We start from the raw sequence: 23086 nt of genomic DNA on the forward strand, positions 1-23086 counted from the left end.
TAGATGTGAACAAGGGTTAAGCCTTGCTTTCTAAATAAAATATATACCTAAACTAAAAACAAACGCATCAGCATATGAGCAATGTTCATTTCTCCCACAAAAGAAAACTACTATGTGCAATTATCTTTTGATGTGAAGTCAAAGTTCTAGTGATATCACTAGAAGCATTGGGATTAGGGATCATTTCAAGTTTGTGAGTGTGAGTGTGTGGGGGTTGGGCTGAAACTGAGGGTGAATACTATTTCCAAAAAATGTTGAGAGATTTCATATCAAATAACTGCACATTGGCAGCAGTGCGAAGCTGAGGGAACAGGATTTAACTTAAAGCTTTATGGGGATCTTTCTCCGGATTGGACACTACTAAGGCTGTGGGATCATATCCTAGATTGGGCACTGCTACCTAAAACTTTGGGATTATATTCTAGATTGGACACTACTACATAAAGCTGTGGGGTGATATCCTGGATAGGGCAGTACCACATAAAACTGTGGGATCATATCCTGGATTGGACACTACATAAGGCTGTGGAATCATGTCCTGGATAGGGCACTTCATAATGCTGTGAGATCATATCCTGGATTGGGCACTACTACATAAAACGGTGGGATCATAGTCTAGATTGGGTACTACTACATAAAGCTGTGGGATCATATTCTGGATTGGGCACTACTGTATAACTATGAATAATGTGCGTAGACTAAATTATTGAATTGCATTACCCGTATTGTACCTGAATAGTAGAAAAGTACTTCTGTACATAAGTAATTAAGTGGTTAATTAATCATCATTGAAATGGATATAATGTATTTCCTCAAGGCATTTAACAGAGATGAGCACTCCAGTCGGTCATTGATTCACACACCGGGAACAGTTAGCGAGGTGACTTCACATAATAAATTATTTCAAGTGCAGAACTGCGAGGCAAGACACTGCTAACCCCAATGGATCGTTTGAATTTAGAAGCCTGGAATTTTCCATATCTGTCGTTAAACCTGGCAGACTTGACAGAAAACGGTGACGTCATTAGGGTCGTGCTTTGATACTGTCAATAATCTTGACTTTATATAATAGACTGTCAATAACTGCGTATCTCACGGTCTTTCGGTGTTTCTTTACTTTGTGAAATGCAGTTCTGCAAGTTGATCTGGCTAAATGACTAAATTGCAGATTGTAACTGTAACGTTACAATTTCCAATTTAACTGAACGCTCTAAAAGCCAATAGGCTACCCTAATCAGTCTGTGAACCATATTAAAGACTAGTGTAATCATTACACGATGACACACGATGGAATTTAATAGAGCATTATTATAAGCCTGGTAGTAGTAGTAGTAGTAGTAGTAGTAGTTGCAGCAATAAAAATAGTAATAGTAGTAGTATTGTTGTTGTTGCTGCTTCTGCTGTATTTGTAGTTATTATTACTGTTATCATTATTATGCGATTGTTTTGGCAAATCTCACTCCCACTCTAGAATATTTGATACGATATGTCATATAGACAAACTGCGTCTGAGTCCGGGCGGCGGCGTGCTGAGTTGCTAGTTGGCGTGTCTTCACATTGTCTAACGAACCATTTCACAGCGTTGAGGTGAGGAAACGAGCCAGCGATAGCGATAGCAGCCCATGTGGAGTGAACAGCAGCGCCCCGAGGGTCATTCCTCTCAACATCTAAGAGCTGCACTGGATACAACAACCAGACTACACATATAATGAAAAAGATACTTGAGATAAGATCACATATGTATCCATTTCTCGAAAAATCGAATCGTGTGTTCCTATTGCTTTCAAATTAAGAAATAGTCTAATCACTCATCGAGACGAACGAACAGACACTTTGGACCAAACGACATCCCTCGTTGTATCAGATTAAGAGTTGACGAGACCTGTTTCACTATCTGAAACTATCGGGTTGATCTGGTGAGAAATCACTTTCATTTCGCGCCCCACTATCTGCGATACTTTCTCGCCTGCCTGCAGCTGAAACCATGCAAGAACGATTGCAGTATTTTTCGCCTAGCTGAAAACGGACTACAAATTTAATTGTGGATTACGACTCACAGAGAAGCATTTTTGGTAGGCTGCACTTCGGGAGTTCGGCTTCCCCTTGCCGTGTCAATTCCCTCCCGTTCCGCCGCCGAGCTCCGTTTCACGCCGTGGTGGAGGGCTCCATGCTGCCGCAAAGGTAAGAATGTATGTCTTGTAGGCTACATTCATGTTTCTATGTGGAAATAATATCAAATGTTATTTTCTTTCATTGTCAAAGTAACATGAACATATAGACGACCGGTTTGCAGGCATTTTAATTATGACACGTTACAGTATTTTGCCTTGTAACCTACAGTAGAGTAGGCATATGGGTGATGTTTCAGTCCAGGCATAAGCTCTGCATTTCAAATCGTAAAATAGTTCGAACGCAGGTTTTAGAGACGTGACGAATATCTTTAGCCAAGCAATATGTAGCACGGAGTGCTAAATTCAACACAACATAACGAGTGTTATATCAACTTATTATAGGAGCCTGATGATGACATGTGGACTGAAAGATGCAAAATTTTGCAGAATAAACGAAAAAAACGGGTAGGCTACATTTGATTCTCCCCCCGAATATGTGTAAACTTTGTAAATAAGCTCGGGAAATGTGCGTTTATTAGGGACACATAAGTTATCGTGACTTTATTTGGGTATTTTACAATGCATTACGATTGACAATTACATTGTTGCACTGAATATATTGTTTTTCAATTTTTCATTACGTCGTGTCTGGCATGGGTACGCGCTTAATGCCGTTGACTTGAATTAAAATGTTGTATGGGAAGGTAGGGGTGCTGTGGCAATATTTGGGTTTTATGTGTGAGGGATCAAAGTTAAGTAAGTTTTTTATGTAGCCATAGTTTCTGACTGTCGATGTAATCTTATTTAAATTGTTTTGAGGAGAATCAAATTGGCCAAATCTTTTTCTTTCTTTCTTTCTCTGTGGCAATTGTACGTGTCTGCTTCAAAACGATGTGTATACCTACTTGTTAGGACGTCGCTTTGCGTTCCTGAAGCTGGTACCCAGAGCGCCATCTATTGGAAAAATATTATAATTTATTGTTCAACTTAGGAGTTGGACATTTTCTCAGAGGATTTCTGTAAAGCAAGCTCTGGTCATTTCCGGGGCTCTTTGTCGTCGTTGGGGTGTAGCGTTCTCAGTAAGTGGGATATCTTCCTATTCAAACATATATTTTGTATGCCGGTCTGTCAAAGGTATCGTTCTGAACGGTAATGTTTAGTTTCATCATATTTATTTTGTTCGTGAAGGATTCATATTGAATGAAAAATCAGTGCATTATTATTATTATTACTATTATTATAATAACACTAATAATAATTGTAATTATCAGGAATAATAATAATAATAATTTACATCTAATTAAGAGTAGGTAAAGGTCATTTCCTTGAAACCCTTCATATGACATCATATACACATTTAGCATATTTTACTTTCCCCTTTCTAAACTCCTTTCAGTGCCGAATTCAACACATGACTTTGGACTTGGGACCGAGTCCTACACAGTAAAATGTTCAGTGTTAAATTAACTCTTACAGTGTACATGTGGTCCCAATTTGAGTTGAATTAACACTGGACGTTCTACTGTGTACCCTGGAGACAGTAGCTGCAAACCACTTGTTAGTTTTCGACATAAGCGTTTATAGATTTAATTCTGTGCACGTTTCGGGTTTAGAATATTCAGTGTCAACTGTGACACAGATGGAAATTAACATTAGAACGGTAAAAGCAAAAAAGTTAGTTTCTGACCGCAATATTTGCCTTGTTGATAATGAACAGATTTAGTTTTTGTGATAATAAGCCAATGGTAGGCTATGTGTAGCCTATAAAATTGGTTTTACTGAATGAGGTCAAAGAAACATTTTTGGTAATCCAACTTGATGGACCAGGCTACGTGTTTCTTAACTGTGCGCTCGTACGGTTTTGACATTAGCTAGCATTTGTAGGCCTCATTTTCGCGAAGATTCGGTCTGGCCGTATTTATATCTGAACGTCCGAAAATGCTTTCAACACCTGTTGCTGCTGTCCACGTTGTTTTGTGATTATGAGAACGATGTAGTGAATAATGTTAGTAGGAAGGAATTGCAAAATAGATGTGGAAGGGCTAAATTAATGAGATTTTCTTCAGGTCACAATTGTAGCTGTGTTTGAGTGTTTTTTTTTTTCTTTCTATTATTTTATTAAATAATTTGCAACATATAGCCTAGGGCCATCATATCGTGTCGTTTTCATGGTATACTTTCTACAATTGATAGGCTACATTTAATTTAGCTGTAGCCTATTATTTAATCTTTAAAAATCAAAATCAGCATATTCGCATATTATACACTGTAGGAGATCTTTTATAGCCTACCCAATCGGCAGCACTCAAATTATTTGTTGTGGTAAGAAGAATCCAAAGCCTTTAATTGGTTTGTGTATTTGTTCCAGTAACATGTTAAAATCAATGTGAATTCTTGAAAAGTGGTAGGCCCGCAGTGTTTGGTGTAATATTAAACTTGTAGGGATTGGAGGCACAGTACGTGCTTCTGATTGGTGTAGAGTGGATTGTAGGCTGTACCTTTTTGACACCCCCGAAATGCCAAATTCTTCGCTGTTGCTTGTGAGTCTTTCAAATCGAGAAGTGGTTCTAGTCGGTTTGGAAAGGAGTGCACGTTTGAGTTTTTGAATTTTTTTATTCCAATCGTAGCAATGGTTCATAGCTCAATTTAGTCCGCACCTGGTTTCATTTTTAAGTTTTATTCTTGCAGTCACGACTACTATGCTCTGCTGATAGCATTTAATCACGACTCCCATTTGATTTAACCAGGGAGAGGAGAGAAGTGCGATCCCGTGCTGGATGGATGGTTATGGGGAAAGGAGCAGGACTTTCGGCGCTAGAAGTCGGCAAGATCCTCACAATATTTCTTTACCTCTTCCCTGCAGGTAAGTCTGGAGAAATTGACATCGCCACACATTATTTTACTTAAGATGTGCGACGTGTGTGTGGCACCCTTTCAACTTTGTATTTATTAAAGGCTGGCAGCGTCAACTGAAATTTTAACATGTGAAGGTTACATTTGCTGCATTAGAATATATAACCATGTTATAATGCATTGTATCCATTAAACATGTTTTAGGCTTTGTGTTTTGTTCCTTGGTTCCGTATTTCGTCCGGATGTGTGCATAAGGGTCTCTCACTGTAACTTCGTGCAGGTAGGAGTACGATGTAGCATATTTTATACAAATAAAAGGCTTATCCTATGCGGAAGGACTACCATTGGTGTTATAACATTTAACTACCAACAGAAACAGTTCCCGGTTAATTAAACATAGTTGCGTGAGAGTAGGCTGGAGTAGGCAATTGGTAATTGAGGTCTTACGAAAGACATCTGAATTTACTAGTAAAAAATTAGAACCAGGGGAATTGTATGCGGGATAGTTGCATAGTACCGACACTGATGTTTCTTGCGGCGTTGGATATTGTTGTGAGTGTTCGGGTTTTGTATTTTTCCTTTGTGGTAATTGCTGTAGTTTTATGGGGTGAAAGTAATCTGTTCAAACGAAAGCGTGTTTTTTTTCTTCTTCTGAAAGTTGCTGGCCGAGTTCCATGCGAGCATTCCGTCTTATTTCTTAAGCTCTGTTTTGATAGGGGGAAGGGAAAACCACACATACTCGTTCCGGAGCTTCGTTGTTTGGTTGTTGTTTTTTCCCAGTGCTTTTAATGCTTATTTTAAGCAACCCAGCACATGATGCTACTAAATATAAACTAAACGAAATATACGTCTTTAGTACGAAGTAGGCTTCGTAGTAAACCTACTTCGATTACAATAGCTTGGTTTGCAGATAAGTTGTTTGCATCTCGCTTCTACAAGTCCCACTCTTAAACTGGTGTGTACACTTTATTGCATATGCGTCTACTCAGTTTCAATTCCGGAATACTAGCTACGATGTTTATACAATCACATATATGGAATTTCATTTGTAGTGACGAAGTGCCCGCTTTTCTCCCCATTGCGCCCGGGGGGAGGGGGGTCGTGGAATGTAATTTATCACCTAATAAAACTTATCAAGAATTTTCGCACTTGGCACCTCTTATCGCTTTCCTTTCATGGCACTTATCGTCAAACAAAAAGAGATAATGCATTTGTTGGCCGTTGACGTTTATTCAAGATTAAGATGGGTTCGTTGCAGTTTATCAGATGGGTGATAAATGCCTTTTGTTGCTCCGAGGTGGGGGGAAGGGGGTACTTTTCGTGTGAGTTCATAGTGTGAAGTAGCTTTTGATCCCTAGCTAGATAGGACTCGCTCAAAGGTACTTTTTTTTTCCAAAATACTTGAAACTACATAATGTAGCCTACATATATTTTTACGCAAAATACACGCAGGAGATATAGGGAGAAATATGTTTTCGATTCCCTTGCCTCAAGATGTAATGTATAACGACTGTAGTTTTTTTTTTTTTTAAAATAAAGACAACCATATCAGTTTGTCCAAAATTGTACAAATAAACATTTAATTGGCCTTTATGTAATAGACATTTGTAATATATATATATATATATATATATATTATATAGTGTTATGTATTTGCAGATTTTGTAAGGTGTTACAAAGAATTTAGGCGAAAGTAACCGTATCGTCAAGTTTACAATGTCAGAAATGAGAAGGCTGAAATCAGTTTAATGTTAGTTGAAGAGATAGTTGTGACTCAGTATTCTTGTGTTTTTGTTGTACCAAACAAATAAGCAATACAAGACATAATATTATTAGAAGAGAATACACTTCCAGTTTAATTTACCAATCAAATACTTTTCTTCTACCAGTGGGTGTGTTTTCGATGTTCTTGAGCAAAATGGCTGCCACAAATCACCTAGGTGGATGCTACACGTTGAGAGACCCTCTACATCACTAATGACAAATTAAGGCAACTTTTCAATTGGAAGGAAAAGTGCTATGAGCTTCAGGTTGACTAAAAGTCAGTGGTTTGGTGAAATAAGGAAAAGTGGGAATGGTTTAAAAAAAACTGTAAAACTTTCTTAAATTCCTAATTCGAAGGGAAAAGCAGACTTTGTTTTGGTTATACTGAATGACAACTTGAGTGTTTGTGGAACGCTATCATTCAAATCATTTTCCACATTCCAATCTGAGCATAAAACAGATATAAAAAGTCATATGACAGCTTTGGTTTTGTAAGTTTTGCAGTTACTCCTAATGAAAGAACTGCTAAACATTGTCCATTGTCAGTTGGAAAGGTTGACCTGACCTTTCTTTGGAAATACCATCTGTATATTTGACATTACGAAAACCATCTTGATCATTTCACAGTGGCTGAATTTATATCTCAATTTGCTATTTCTTGTATGTGTAGTTGGAGTATTCTTGACTTAAAGGTTTTCTTTCAGTTCAACAGGAACAAAAACAATACACTTGTCACCAGATGAAAATTTCCCAGGGTAATTTGATCTTGTACCTAAATACCTCACTCTGGAACTGCAATTAGATTAAAGCTCACAGGCTAATTGTTATGAATTGTGTGCTTAGCAAAAATCTAACATTGTTCAGCTCTCTGAAAGGCCAAGGTATTTTTGAAGACGCAGGAACTAGAGGCAAAGGGAAATCAAAGCCTTAATCTGCCTACTGCTAATAGTGAAATGTAAGCTTCCACGGACTTGGAATTCTGTTTTGAAATTGCAGGTCAGTCCTTTGAAATTGAGGGTGTGAATCAGCAATTAGCAGGTGGATCAAAGTTTGGAACGTGCTTCAGTTTCGTGATAATGCGCGAAAATAAAAGTTTAAAATCCAGTATAAGCACATATGAATATATTTGAGAGTACATTCGATTAGTTTTCTCCATTAAATAGCAGGCAGACTGTGACTTACTTTTAGATAAGTCCATATAAATCCATCTTCACACATGGGAAACAAGTGATTCAGTTAAAATGGGAAATTGTTGTCCATCGTGAAGAATTTAGTGTGTGTGTTCTAGTGACTCAATATTGCATTAATCTGATAAATGGTTTTCTTAGGAAAGTTAATATTAAAACAAATACCTGGTTGCGTTTTTTTTCTTCTAAAGATGGTGTTTTCCTTTGGTGGGTAGTGGGTTGGAAAGAAATGTCATTCTTTCTCGTGCCTCCCCCACCTCCACCCAGAATTCAAACTCTTTAATTGTTGCTCAAGTAACTCAAGTCTCAGGGAGTGTCTGAAAATTATGTGACCTTTAATTACCGCCTTCGTGGAGGGCAGGTGGATATCTCATATCTCGATGGACCAGTGGAATTGTGAGACCTCCCCTTTGCTCCACGGTTGACCCTGGAGCTAGTGCTCAAATGCAGTCCCTTTGGGGTAAAGGAAATGGGGATCCTGTTTCTTTAAGCAGGAGCTCTCCAAACTCTACCCCCCAGGCACAGCTGGTGAAACTAGAGCTAATCCTTTTACACAGGGTAATTTATTGCTCTGTTGGTCTCCTCTCAATGGCAAATTACATTGTCTTCATTCAGGGCCTAAAGACCAACCCCCCCATACACACACACACATACACACACACACTTTCATTCCTCTGCATAGAGCTGAATTATTCACAGGGGTCTCTTTGTTCAAGCTCTTTTCAGGAGGTCTGTCTCTTTCACACCCCTAGGAGTCCTATTAAAAGCCATTCTGATGGAGGCCTTAGTCATGTGACCGAGGGTCTTGTGTTATTACAATACTGTTATTCTCCACTTTCCAAAGGTTAGCACCTTCAGAGGGGGGGTGGGGGGCTGCTGTGATATTCTTCCCATAGTGGAACCGTCCCTTCTTACAACACATCTTTGGGGCATTGCCGTTTCCCAGAATTAAAACAGACACAGCGGAAAGACGACTGTCTTGACAGTCTTGAATTTGAAAGCACAGGTTATGGTCCCAGTGCCTCTGTGTTTCTCGCTGGACCTTATCCTTCGGATGGCCGCTGCCTTCCAGTCTCTGTTTCTGCTTTTGAAACTGGAACAGAGCCTGCTGCCAGTAAGGTGCTCATGGAAGAACCAGCAGGCAGCAGTCCACTGCAGTGAAATGATGGAAATTCAGATTCTTATTGTATTAGGTCAGTAGCTGGTAAGCATATAACTGGTAGATTTGCTCTTTAGTTGGGAGTTAAGTGCTCAGGCTGAGTTTTTACTTTCCCGGCTGAGGAAAATTTTGTTTATACTACAATTACAAAGTACAGAATGTCAACTCTAATTGTAGGATAACTTCAGTTTTTTTTTTTTTTTTTTTACTCGGACGCATTTTTCGGAACTAATTCCACTGTGCTGAGTAGTATCCATAATAATTGTCGCATCTAGCTTAGGTCAGTCTGAGAACCACTTCACTCTGCTTTGCAATGCAGTCCAATGGAGCCACCAAACCAGCCTTGAAATGCCCTCTAAATGTGGTTTTTCACTAAATAAATGCTTACTGTAGTTCTCACTGAGAGCAGTATACGATTCCGCTAAAAAATAGTCCCGTCAACTGAATCACAAAATGCCTGGTAATAGACTGATGGAAAATGACGTAAATGGACGTCGCCTTCAGGTTACGCAGTTATTATTTTGAGGGAGGTTACTCGGCAGGTTTCAGGCGTCCGATCAACTAGTGGAGTCCCCCTCGTCACGAGATTGCCACCACTCAGCAGACCAATGTCCTCCTCCTCTGGATCACTAAACGTTTCACTGCATGTACACTGTTTCACTGTACAGTACAGTTTATCCTCTGCCAGACCAAAGCTTAGATCAGTGCATTAAGTTATAATGGGCTGTGCTTCTCCAAAGTGGCAGCTGCTAACTGTGCAGAGTTCAAGTTTTGCTCCATTCCGAATGCAGAACGCCAACAGTCACTTAATTTTGTATAACACCTGAAATATATTTATATTTATATTTATCAGTCTGCGGTTTGTCTAGCTCTTGTTCTAGTTTTATGCTCCTGCTCTTAATATTACTCTTGTTATTATTTGAATGGTGTTATAATCTAATGCAGCAACTGTATCTGCCATTTGGAAAGATCAAACTTCTAAAGTCAGGTTACAGATTTGTTCAGAGATTAGACGGAAATTACTTGCTGCACATGAGGAACGGAACAAGCGACAATGTTGCTGAGAGCGTCAAAGAACCTGCGATAAAAGAATATTTAATCAGACTGATAAATGAGCTTGTAAAAGGGCACATTTCCTTTCAGCATTTGTGCACTTAAAGAGAATGCCTTTATCAACCTTTATCACAATTAAATAGCTGTTATTATTTTGGCTTCTTTGAAGTACTTTGGTTTGAGTGTCAGTAACGTTTAAGGTAACTGAGAGCAAATAACATGTATAGCGTTTGCAGCTTTGCTCTTTCCATGTGAAAAAATAAGTATACCTGAAGTATAGTATTTTGTACATAAGAGTACTTGAAGTATAATTCAAGTTTCTATCAGGTGTGCTTAGTGTACTATTTTTTCACAAGGGTTTCCAGAATGTTTTTTTAATTATCCTGGTTATTTGTACTTGGTGCTATTGGATGCAATTGCCCTGGAAGTAGGCTTGGACAAAAGTGCCTGCCAAATGACTAAAATTGTGTGAATTTTGTGTAATGCGTTGTTTTTGTGCGGTGTAGTTGTGCTGTGTAGTGTGGTTCCGGCCAAGGTTGTGTGTGTATGCTGTGTCCATTGGTTAAAATTCTGAAGACTGTGTTATATCCACAGTGAGCCTGCAGTGCTGATAGATACTGAGGAGTGCGTTTTGTGTGTTTGCGTTCACAGTGAGCCTGCAGTGCAAGATCCTGAAGTGTAACTCGGAGTTCTGGGCGTCGACCTCCACCTCTGGCCCGGAGGAGCTGTTCTGCACCGCCCTGCGCGCCTACAACACCTGCGTCCGCCGCACTGCCCGAACGTGCCGGGGGGACCTGGCGTACCACTCCGCCCAGCACGGCATCGAGGACCTGATGAGCCAGCACAACTGCTCCCGTGAGGGCCCCACCTCCCAGCCCCACCCCCGGCCCCGAACCCCGCCCCCACCACGCCCCGACAGCCAGGAGCGTTCGGACGGCCCCGAGGTCTGCCACTACGAGCGCGCCTTCGCTCGACACTCCGCGCCCCCCAACTACACCCACTGCGGCTTTTTCGGGGACCCCCACCTCCGCACCTTCAGCGACGACTTCCAGACCTGCAAGGTGGAGGGGGCGTGGCCTCTCATCCACAACAAGTACCTGTCCGTGCAGGTGACCAACACACCTGTCCTACCAGGGTCCTCTGCCACAGCTACCAGCAAGGTGAGAGATGCACTTTGCACTTACTATGCACTTGAATATGCATTTAACATTCACTTACTCATTTGGCCTAACTTCTGTTAAGAGTTAGTGCTATGGCCATTATGGAAAAGAGAACCAAAATCAAATAACCAAGATAACTACAAACAGCAGAACAGTAACAGACTAACAATAAAGCTACAGAAAATTACTGCAAAGCTAATCAGGCTCTGGAGCTACACCAGATAAATGATATACTGTTGAAAAGGCCCTGGAGGCTGTAAGTGTTGGCAATTCACCCTAAAATGGAGTCCGATTTAGCAGCAGAACGTTGAATGAAAAATTACTTGTGTGAACCCAGGCTGTCCTTTCAAGATTTACAAACACTCGCTACATCCAACCAAAACATTTTAGTGGGCTGTGCTTTCACAGTAGACCCACTCTAGGTTTCTTTCACTGACCCTGAAGCTGTAGAGCCAATAAAATCCGTGGTATTTTCACAACCAAGCCTATCCCCAGATTGGGAGACACAGTATTTTTTTTTCTTCATCTTGAGATATGCTAAAAATCCCTGCCATTCAGCATTCAGTTGGAGAGACTGCTACTGATGTGCCCGGCCTACCTGAAGTTTTGAGCTTTCCTGTTGAAGTGTGAAGGTTCATACACAAACCAAATACACAATATCTGCAGCTAAGAAAGAGATATGGCTAACATTCCCCAGGCAGAGATGCGTGCACAGGGCTTCTGTGTCTATGAAGGCTTTACAGTTGGAGAGCCTGGCTTCCGTCAGGGTGAACGGGGACTCTTCTAACAACAATGAGGTCACCCTCCTATTTTACATTTTAAACAATCAGTGTTTTGGTTTTGATTGTTCATTGATTTTATTTCTACATGTGAGCCAAGCTGCTCCAGTATTTGGAAGGGATCTGCGTCAGATGAAGAGGCAATAAACTGAACCATTAACGCTTTAGCTTAACTAATCTAATTCCGGAATTGCCATAGCGATAATAACTTACATTAGCAAGCTACAGAATTCTGGTTTTGAAGCTGATGTGACAAATGTCCATGGCAGCTATTTCTGTTACACATTCGTGAACTAAGCATTTTTTAAAGTACCGAGACACAGGAAACTGCAAATGCCGTCTCCTCATCGGTCTACAGCGAGGAGCCTCTTGGCACTTGTTCTCTACAAACCAAAGCTGTTTTATATGGATAGGCGGCTGAGCCCTTTGGAAGCAGGCCACCGCAGCACTTTGGCTAAAAGGGACGGGGGGCTCTGTAATGCCTCCGTTTCTCTGCTCCTGTGTCCCGTCCTGTGCTAGCGGCACTTCGGCGTGTGCGCTCGTGACAGCGGGGTGAGCTCGACGAGGGTCTGCTCCGCACGCTGCCTTTTTAACAGAAGTAAAACTCAAAACGGGAGGTATTGAATAAAGAATTCAGATAGGGGCTGCAGGGCGGTACATCCAGCTAAAGAGCTAGGCCTCGGTATTCGGAACGGAATGTAATCCTGACCCGGCTGACTGGCCAGCGCCCCTATAGGGAGATTCGGTTTACTCTACCTCACTGCGGCATCCTCGGTCAGTCCACCGCGTCAGGTTCGAGAGGAATCCTCCTAGACACAGCCAGTAGTCCTGGTGACTGCGAGGAAGGCACAGGATTCAGCGCACATGTTGCGGCACACCAGAAATCAGCAGAAGTGCAGTTGGCAGTCAAGGATGAAAAACTGCATTGATTTTATGTATAAAGCTTTATTTATAGCAGAGCTGTTCTTTTTGAAGTTAACAGTGCAACGAGGAGCGGTGTATTCTGGTTAAAATGGTGTGCCCCTTCGCCTGAATCAGGGACGCTGACTTATGCCGGCAAGTGCACGCTGGTTAATCGTGCTTTATACCCCTACCCCCTGTGCCAGCATATGTGCGTACACGCACATCCACGCGTGCACACACAAACACACGCGCACGCACGCACTAAGACCAGAGCCGTGTCTCCAGGGCTACTTCTGTTATAGGCTGCCCCTGTCCTGCCCTCCCTCCCCCCCCTTAATGAAATTAAAGAGCTTGTAATGTGACACGCTTTATTAACCCGGCCCTCACGCTCGTCCGGCTGTGCTGAAGCCCTGTCGTTTCTTGGGGGCGGGGCAGGGGGGCAGGGTCGCCGGTCCACAGCCAGATTTTTTTTTTTTAAGAAGCCTGAAAGGATTGGCTTTGTGTTCCTCAGATAGAAAACGTTCTTGGCCCTAACACTGAGCCTTTCTCCTCTGGCTCCTGGTTGGTGAAACCCCAGGTAGAATGGTAGGGTGTGACCTTTACACAAGCGTCAGTTTGCCCAAATGGAGAGCTTGGCATTTTAGAATACTGAAAATATCCAATGTAATTGCCCCAGTCAGTGAAGGCATTCACCTCGTTTGTATAATATTCTCTGTAGCATTGATATCCCTGCAAAAAGTTGATTTAAATTAAAGCGGCGCAGTATGGAAATTCTGGGGCCGGTGTAAGCTGTCGGAATTTGACTGCCCGTTGCCGTTACCTCCCAGCTCTGCAGCGCTAATGCAAATGGAAACCTAGAGCTTAGAGAGCTACTGAGTCACTGTATGGCTCGGTAAAAATGATACTTTCAAAACAACTAGAAGAGTTGCAGATGACTATGATTAGGCCACTTTCTGAGCATGACATTTTCACTAAATTTACAAGATTCAACGGTGCATCAGATGCACTGGGGATAACCCATGCAGTAAAGGGTTAACAAACTAGTCTAGTCATTATCTATGAACATTAACTAATGTATTAAAATTATGGTTATTCCATAAATGATCAACTTGGTAAAACATTCACAGAAACAAGATGGCTGCTCTCTCAGTGTGGCACCAGCTTACTAACGTTCAGAATGCTACTTTAGAATCCTTCTCATCAGTCATCAGTAATGCACTGTCCGTCACTGTCTGGCTCGAACTTGATAACGCAACAGCGAGCGCCTGGCAATGGAGCCCAAGACAGAGCATCTCAGCCTGCCAGTTGTGTCCAATGAGGCCTGGAACAATACAGGCAAGCTACAGTTTAATCCGAGACTCAGGTGCATATTGAGTAGCTGCTAGTAGTGCCACTATTGTTTAATGGTATGGGGAAATGTTAGTACTGTTAGCTTGTGGCGTGTATAGTAGCGATTGGTTCACAAGCGCAGTGCACATATTCTAACAGTGCTGATTGGACGGGGGCAGGCAGCACAGTGGTGACACAAGAGGCACAACTGCCAATTCTGAGTGGGAGGGAAAGGGGAAAGGAGCGGGTTTTGCTAAGCCCCATGTCTGGAGCCTTGTGCGCCGCAGTGCGTAACCCTGCATCTGGACTTGATAAAGGGGGGGCGGGGTTTCAGGGCATTTTCACTTGCAGCTATAAAATCAGGGGGAAAAAACGTGAGGCGGTCCAAATTCCTTTTGCAACTTTCTGTTTTCAAAATCTGTCTGGAATTTATTTGACATGTTAAATTATATTTCTTATTTTTCTTCAAGAAAGAGTTGCAAGCTAAGCACACATGACGCTAACTTTTTAACTTTTTCCTTTTGCGCATAAGCACAATGCTACCACGTCCAGCATTTCACCTTTTCAGGCCAAGTTCTTGCATTTTAATTGTACTGTATAAGTAAGAATGGATTGCCTTAATTTAAGCTCCTTTGTGAAGGTACAGTTTGGTACAACATTGGTATTCCCTTTCTTAATGACGTATTTTCACATTGATTTTATTTCTTAAAACAGTTGACCATCATCTTTAAGAACTCGCCGGAGTGCGTGGACCAGAAGATGTATCACGCCGAGACGGACGAGCTGCCGGCGGCCTTCGCGGACGGCTCGCGGAACGGGGGCGAGCGCCACGGCGGCAACGCGCTGCGCGTGGTGGAGAAGGTCCCGGGCCAGCACGTGGAGATCCAGGCCCGCTACATCGGCACCACCATCGTGGTGCGGCAGGTGGGCCGCTACCTGACCTTCGCCGTGCGCATGCCCGAGGAGGTGGCGACGGCCGCCGAGGACGGCGACGACCAGGACCTGTACCTGTGCCTGCACGGCTGCCCGCTCAACCAGCGCATCAGCTTCCGGGACCCCAGGGGCCAGGGGGCGGGGACCCCGCCCCACGGGTTCACCTACCAGTCGGCCATGGCCAAGTGCAGAGAGCGCCTCCCCGTGGAGGACCTGTACTTCCAGTCCTGCGTCTTCGACCTGCTCTCGTCCGGCGACGTAAACTTCACCCTGGCCGCCTACTACGCCTTCGAGGACGCTAAGATGCTCCACTCCAACAAAGACAGGTACCACATCTTCGCCAGGTCCACGAACGCGGGCAGCTCCGCCCAGCGGGGATCCTCCGTCCCCACATTGGCCCTTCTGCTCCTCCTGGCTCTGTTGCCGTGGGTACCGTGCTCTGGCATCCACCTGTAAGGCCGTGTTTGTGTGCTTGGTTTGTTCGCGTGGTGCTTGCCAGCGAAGGAATGCCAAGGAGCTCCACAGAATGTTCCAGAATGTTCCGTCTCACTGCACAGGGTCCCTGGCTCCACCCCTCTTCTCAGCCTTTCTGTGGCATCTGGAGTCAGTCTCTGCCACGGTTGCCAAGAGAAACAATGGGGTGGGGGGTGGGGGGGGGGTCACTGTGTTTCAAGTGCAATCCAGTCCGTCAGCCATCGACTCGTCTCTCATCGTGTGTTCTTCATCACTCGTGGACTCCATGGGGCGGACGGTGGGGTGGTTCTTCCTCAGAGCGGAAGAGGGACAGACTGTGCGAGTGAAACTCAGCCATTTCGGGTTCGGACATGCTCTGTGCAGGGCGGGAGAGGGAGGAGGAGACCTCACTTAAGTGTGTATGCGATGTGGCCTTTTGCTGGGAAAAGCAGAAGGAACCGTCCATGGCTGTCTGTATTGGAGTTGAACTTCTGACAGGATATATTTATTAAAATTTTTTTCACCTTATAGTGAGGAAAATGAGGCCATGGACGTGTGTGTTTGTGTGTGTGTGTGTGTACTTGTGCACTTTTGTGTACTCATACATGTTTGCGTGCATGCTTGTATTCATTTAAGTGTGTGTATATGAAAGTGTGTGTGTGTGTACGAATTCAGAAAGGGCTGAATTTGGGGAGGTGTCCCTCAGCCCTGGAGCGAGCGAGTCGGGGTGTCTGGGGCGGAGTCATGTGACTCTGCTCACAGCGTGCTGCTGTCCCAGAGCGTGTGTATATGGCTTGCACACCGAACTGCTCTTCACAAGACGAATGGGGCCATGTTTCCAAAAGCCTGTCTGTTACACCCAGGGTTCTAATAGAGTGCAGATCTGGCAGCCAAGGGTCAGTCAGACCTGCACGCTTCTGCCAAGAGCAGAACTGGCGGCCAGATAGGAAACCCATCCCCCCTTCATCATCTGCCAATCACAGCGTCGAAGTGATGTCCAGCACGTTCCTACATCACACAGCTGTGTAAATCACAAACAGTATTTATTAAACTTTGTTCATTTTGCTGTTTTATGGTTGTACAATTTAGATTTTGGAATGTAAATACGATTCCCGTCAAGGGACGCGAGCCCCTCGATCAAACTACGGAAACAGTGAATTTGCACCGTCGCGTTTGCATAACGAATGTCATTTTTAACAGAATGGTACTTTCAAAGCTGCAGTATCGTTAATACCCCGGCGCAGAGCGCACAGAGAATGAAGCATCCGCGGAAAGCACCTCAGAAGGTTTTTATTTTGTCCTCCCCTCTCTGGTTCATTAGCAGTGCATTTCTTAAACAGTCAGATAAGGCAGCGACGCGTGGATGGAGTGCGCCCGTTTCCAGTTAACTATATTCACAAAGCAAGGGCGGGGCAGCACCCAGCAGAAGTGAAGTTATTGGCCGAAGTCGCAAAGTAGGCGGACACGACTGCCGGCAGATATGTCCTTATTGGTCTAAACCTGGACGGACACCTGGCAAGGGCGGCTGATGCAGGAGCCAAGATTGTGTTCGAGGCTTACACGCATCTGACACACTGACTCCCTCATAAAACTAATAAGCCGTCAGGGTCTCTGTTGACGGCTCGCAGGGTGCCAGCGTGGCTGTGCTGTGAGGGGCCTGTTTGACCTGCTTCTCTCTGTGGACCTGCGAGTTTTAAAAAGGAGCCCTTTTCTGCCAAAGAGCTAGACCCGGTGCCAACTGTTGTCCAAACAGCTGTGCCCTCCTTGGGGAGTTCTGCGGTGGGGAGCGTAAGTATTTGGGCCGAACAGAGGCCCCGATTGTGTGGGACACAGAAAAGCGCTGCTAAATTAGTCTGCTAGGAGACGGCGTTTTGACAGCGGGGGGCGTGGGCATGGGGATGTGGGAAATATCTGATGGGGCGCTTTTTGCCTTCTGCCTGCGCCCCCTGCAGGAACATGATGGCATCTCACCCTGACAGGCTATGAGTGAGATGTTGTCACAGTGAGTATGATTAGAGGTGGTGAGTGACTTCATTACATTGTATGTCACTGAATCCAGTTACGATGCTATAAAACAGTGACGCCTCTTCTGGAAGGTGATGCATTAGCCAGGGCTTCATAGGGATTCATGGGCCGGCCAGTGGAGGATGGGCTTCCCCTCTATAGCTGGGTTCTCCCTGAGATTTCCTCCCATTGGGGAGTTTTTTCTCACCACTGCTATTTCTTCCCTGTTTGGTGGTTCAGGCCTGATTTTTGCCCAAATTAATTGAATTGTATCACATGTGACATGACACCTTTTCTCCAGTCACTTAATTTAAATCAGCCCAGTGTTGGAAAATAACTCTGAAGAATCGGAGAAAACTTAATTTTACCTGCAAATGTTCCCCAGGATTCACACCAGTAGCGAATCCGTTGCCCTAGCCACTGACCTGCACAGCAGCCTGCATAATGTAGTTCTGTGAGTGAAGCAGTCTGAGGTTACAGGAATACGTTAAAGTCTAGGTACGTCATTAGGCCTAAGACCCATTGTAGCTGCAGTGGGAGATGGCAGCCTGACTGCTGTGTTGTGGGTTGATTTGGAGCTTTTTTTCCGGCTACCCTTGAATGGGGAGATTTTGGCAGAAGCGGGGCTGACTCACGCCACACTGAATGCTAATGCGTTATAGACCAGAGAGGGTTTAAGGTCACTGACTCCTCACAAACAGAGAATTCAACTGGCTTTTTCACCGAGCAGATGTAACCGATATTCCGTACAGTTCGTCTGGCTTTTCCGGCAAGTAAATGTCAAACTGAAATGATTGTAATGTCAGAAATTGTGCTCCTCAGTGTAATTTGTATTGTCCCTTTTTGATAAATGGTTTCTCTGTGTCTTGTGTGTGATTGTACTTACAACTGTGAGTTGAGTTGTTATAGATATATTGTGTTAACCGGTTGTGTTGAAAGTTTCACTTAAACATTGTTTTGTAAAAGAGGGAAGGGGTGGGTGAATGTGACCATTTTGTTTTTTTTAATTATAAATATTGTCAACACACAAACACCACAATGATACATGTGTGAAAAATTGTAGCTCCAGTTCATTATTTTTGTGTGGCTGCTGTTTGAAACTGAGGCTGTAATCAATCCTTTGCTTGTTTGGAAGGCTGAAGAACATCAACAACCAGATTATTTTTCAGACGCAAATGTCTCGGATGAAGACCATTATTTTTTCTTGAGAGAAATATTTGTTGTTACGGCAACATTAGGACTAAGCATAGGCTATAGGGTTTACTTTTAAAGTTCAAAGAAATACCATCAGAACAAAATGCAGACATTGTGGTTTTGTGGTGTTTGTTTGTTTTTTTATTTTTTTATTTAAAATGCACTTTATGTTTTATTCTCCTTTTCTCGCTTTTTTTGATTGGAACTTGATTGTGAATAGAGGACGTCAGAATGGTACTGATCAGAAAAGGGAATAAAAACTAGCCAATGTATAGAAAGAGCAAACTTTCTTTGTATGTAGGAAAAAAAATAGCGTGACGCCATGTGTACATATTGTAAATTATTTATTGAGAAAATTAAAGTGTCTTGTTCATTTGTTTTTATGAATTGTTGTTGCTGGTCTCTTTATTTCCTGAGTTTGCGTGTTCCTCATGTCCCCATCGAACAGGCGCATATGGGAGCGTCAATTCATCGGCCATTCAAAATGGCGGCAATGGAAAGCCTTCTCGTATCTCCCTCCAGTTTTGCATTCTCTCTCACAACAACACAAAATTCCTCGGCTCTTCTTTTACTCATCTGTTTCTGCATGTGCGCCATGTTGAGGGAAGCATCTGGGTTCTTCTGTCGACAGGATAAACAGGCTTATTTCTGCTATGGGCACTGTATTGGAAAACCAGCCGACGGAAGCCCTTTTGACACATGCCGTCTTAACCAGTCACGTTCGGGAACTTCATCGTTTAAAGGTCATGTGTGAATGACAGCCAGAATCGGCTGTTCTGCCAATTTTCTGGCTCAAGACCTTGTAACATTTACGGAATTGTTCAGTTTAGACGTTAGCGTGAACAAAGCCATGGGATTACTGGGTCAAGCACACAACACTCTTTTTTCAGGAAGATATCAAGTTGCTGTTTCCTACAACTGCAAAAAAATAAGAAAGTAAACGGAGCATTTACACCAAATAAATGACAGCCTATACCTTAGTATCTAAAGTTCCCGTTGGTGTACGTGCATACTAGAATATGACCGAATGTTAGCTGTGATTCACGTTTTTATTCACTACCAGCCTACTTATCAAACATTAGGTAGCTTCTCTGGCTAATAGGCCAGAATTAAAATTATACCTGCAGGTACTGTATGTCATGGTTACTCTCACTTGACCTACTTCCATCAGGGTTGCCAACTTTGGTCAGCTGGCTGGATGAAATTTATTGTGATCTGGGACCTGGGATGGGGATATTCTCAGAATACGAGGTGTGAACAGGTGTCATAAAATGTTCCGATGCTTGTCCCTGGGGTGGAACCCCATAGGTACATAACATTGTACCCAGCAATGCATACATTTTTGCTTGTAAAAGGTACTTATCAGCCCTGTTCCACTTGACCCAGTTCCATTGTCCTGGACTATTTGACAGTCCCTTGTTCAGACAGCAATTTCTGGCACCAGCATGTGTAAATGCTATTGACCCAGCAAAATACTGGACAGTCATTGGTTCTGAGAACAACAAAAGCCACTAGCTTTGAGGAAAAGTTAACATGGAGATGCTCCATTTTTCCACGTGGGAAAGTGGCTAGAGTGTGAGGGGTGGGACTACCTGAACCTGTTACTGTGCCGATATACCGTTACGTCTGTACGTTATAAAAATGAGCTGGGATGACAATTTTTATTAGGGGATAAACGAAGGAATTAATTTGCGTTAAAAACATTTTGGAAGTAACAGTGCAGCGCAAAAAAGGATCCCAGTGTGAGTCCACGTAACATGGAACTGCTGAGGAAAGGGCACCAAACTGCAGGTGACATCTGCTGGGGTGACTCACTTCCCCTCGGCCGCGCTGCCTCTCGCTCTCCAGATGTCCCGGGCGAACCGCTATCAAAAGGGCAGCGTCATACGCAGAAAGGCCTCCTTTTGAAAGCGCACCAGGGCTGTGAATCATTTCGAGTAAATTTGGTATGAAAGTGACTTAGATTAGATTAAATATACAGTAACTCCGCAGAACTAATAAAATATATATGTCATATTTAATTTAGGGTAACAATATAACATTCAAACATCAGAATCTGTTTTAGAACTTAATTATTTGAGTGTTATATTTGAAAATGCAACTCATAATTCAGTTTCTCATATAGGTTTTAAGCTATGTGCCATTCATTCATATTACACACACACACTATTATATATATATATACACACACAAAAGAAAAACCTGAATAAATGACTGTAAGCATAATGCAGATGCTTGCATACAGGTGTGCTTTATGATACAGGTAACTGAGAATGTCAATGCAGGACATGTTCAGACTGTGTCAGCAAGAACAGTCCACCGACAGCTACGTAGAGAGGAATATTATAGTAGGGTTGCAGTAAATAAACCTCTCATTACGAAGACAAATGCACATATGAGAGTTCAATGGAGCAAAAACCACAGGCACTGGTCTATAGAGACTTGGAAAAATGGTCAGATGCATCATCCTTCACCATATTCTTGACAAATGGGTGAGTGTATGTGTGGTGTACACCAAGAGAACGGTACAGGCCTGAATCCTTGACCCCTACAGTACAGGGGTCCGGTGGCTCTATTTTGCTGTGGGGGCATTTTCCTGGCATGGTTTGAGCCCACTTGTCCCCTCAGAGGGAAAGGTCACTGCAAATCAATGCAAAGTTATTCTAAGTGACCACCTTTACCCTACAATAAAGCATTTTTATCCTGAGGAGAGTGGTCTCTTCCAAGACGACAATGCCCCCCATCTACAGGGCAAGAGGGGTCACTGAATGGTTTGATGAGTATGAAAATGATGTGCCTCGTATCCTGTTCCTGCAGGACCACACAAATCCACCGTGCCAGCACCGTGGTGGGAGCTCATTGTTAAAACCAGGCAGTAAGAAATCAGCACAGTTTTCTTGCAAGCATGCCGCTAATGAGAGGTTTTCATAAGCAACAGGCCTGCCACAAAGCAGACCACTGATCAGACCAAACCGGTAAATAAGGCTTGCGTTGGAAGTAAAGAACCCACCCACTTTTGCATCAGGAATCAAATAGCACCATTTACCCCAATAGCAGTAATGGTGCAGCCTGTTGTTTAAAATGAGCTTCCAATCAAACAATGTGTTTTCACATCTCAGAAAATTTAAAATAGATACTGCATATATTGCAATTGAGGTCATTTCCAGACCTCACTTTCATTTCAGCAAGGTTAAGTGCAGCTTTAATAACCTGTTTCATTAATATATCCAGTTTTATGGCCAGCAAAAATAACATCTTCAGTTAATTCTCCTCATTCTCATACATTTGTGTATTTTTATGATGAACAAAACAAGCACACTGTGATCAAAAAGTGCATGAATCCATGAGAAGTCATAAAAATGAAATGTTGTAGTCTTATAAATAAGATGGGCTGCAGTTATATGCTGACCATAAATTAAATTTGGTTAAGCACAAAAAATAATAATTCTGAAAACAATCAGAACAAAATATGCTTAGTTTACTTCTGTTTTGTGTCACGGTACTTGCAACAAATATGCGTGATCGTCACAAGATGGCAGCAAACCAACAGTTTACTTTCCCTGCTATGTCCAGTTTATCCACATGGTGGAGCGCATCTCAGAAGTGTACCCATTCCACAATGATTTTGCCAGCCCGTAAGTATCAACTGGTTAATATACAAACCACTTCTGTTTAATCTATGTCTCAAAAGATCAACATGTCTAATGGTACTGAATGAAATGTATCCTTCCTTTGGTGAATTCACTGATATGTGTGTATACACAATAGCCAACATGTTATCAAATGTTACTTGAATGAATAGGCGGAAATCACAATCTTAGCCACAATATTTCAGAAAAATAAAATGCTGCTACAGTATAAGAATAATTTTTATACACTATTCTATTTGTTTAGTAAATATTAGCCACAAAAGCAGAAATGATACATTGTATAGAGCCCGTAACCCTGATCTTCGTGATCCATATGGTAGGTTTGTTTATGTTGTTACTTGGAACATAATTTATCTGCTGTGTTGTGTCTGTGACCCTCTAAAACCAAGGTTGGGGACCTCCAAAGCTTTTTAAATTCATGCACTCAAAAAAAAAAAAACATCAATAAGTGGTGAGGCCTATTTCACTGTGAGCATCCATATGCCTGGCTGAAGCTTTCCATCAGTTCATGTCATAAAAATAAATCAGTTGTTTAAATACTCACTGAATGAAGG

At 42.8% G+C, this 23086-nt stretch overlaps 1 protein-coding gene across 1 annotated transcript; it reads left to right on the top strand.

Moving 5' to 3' along the window:
- Positions 1-1557: 1557 nt before the first annotated feature.
- On the top strand, positions 1558-19269 carry rgma (repulsive guidance molecule BMP co-receptor a). The gene is made up of 4 exons (XM_064312738.1): positions 1558-2181; positions 4859-4974; positions 10779-11287; positions 15013-19269. Exons 1-4 carry the CDS (start codon positions 2168-2170, stop codon positions 15685-15687), a joined length of 1314 nt encoding a protein of 437 aa, XP_064168808.1. The 5' UTR covers positions 1558-2167; the 3' UTR covers positions 15688-19269.
- The last annotated feature ends 3817 nt before the right edge of the window (positions 19270-23086 follow it).

Source organism: Anguilla rostrata, chromosome 16, assembly GCF_018555375.3.
Source record: "Anguilla rostrata isolate EN2019 chromosome 16, ASM1855537v3, whole genome shotgun sequence".
Lineage (NCBI taxonomy): Eukaryota > Metazoa > Chordata > Actinopteri > Anguilliformes > Anguillidae > Anguilla > Anguilla rostrata.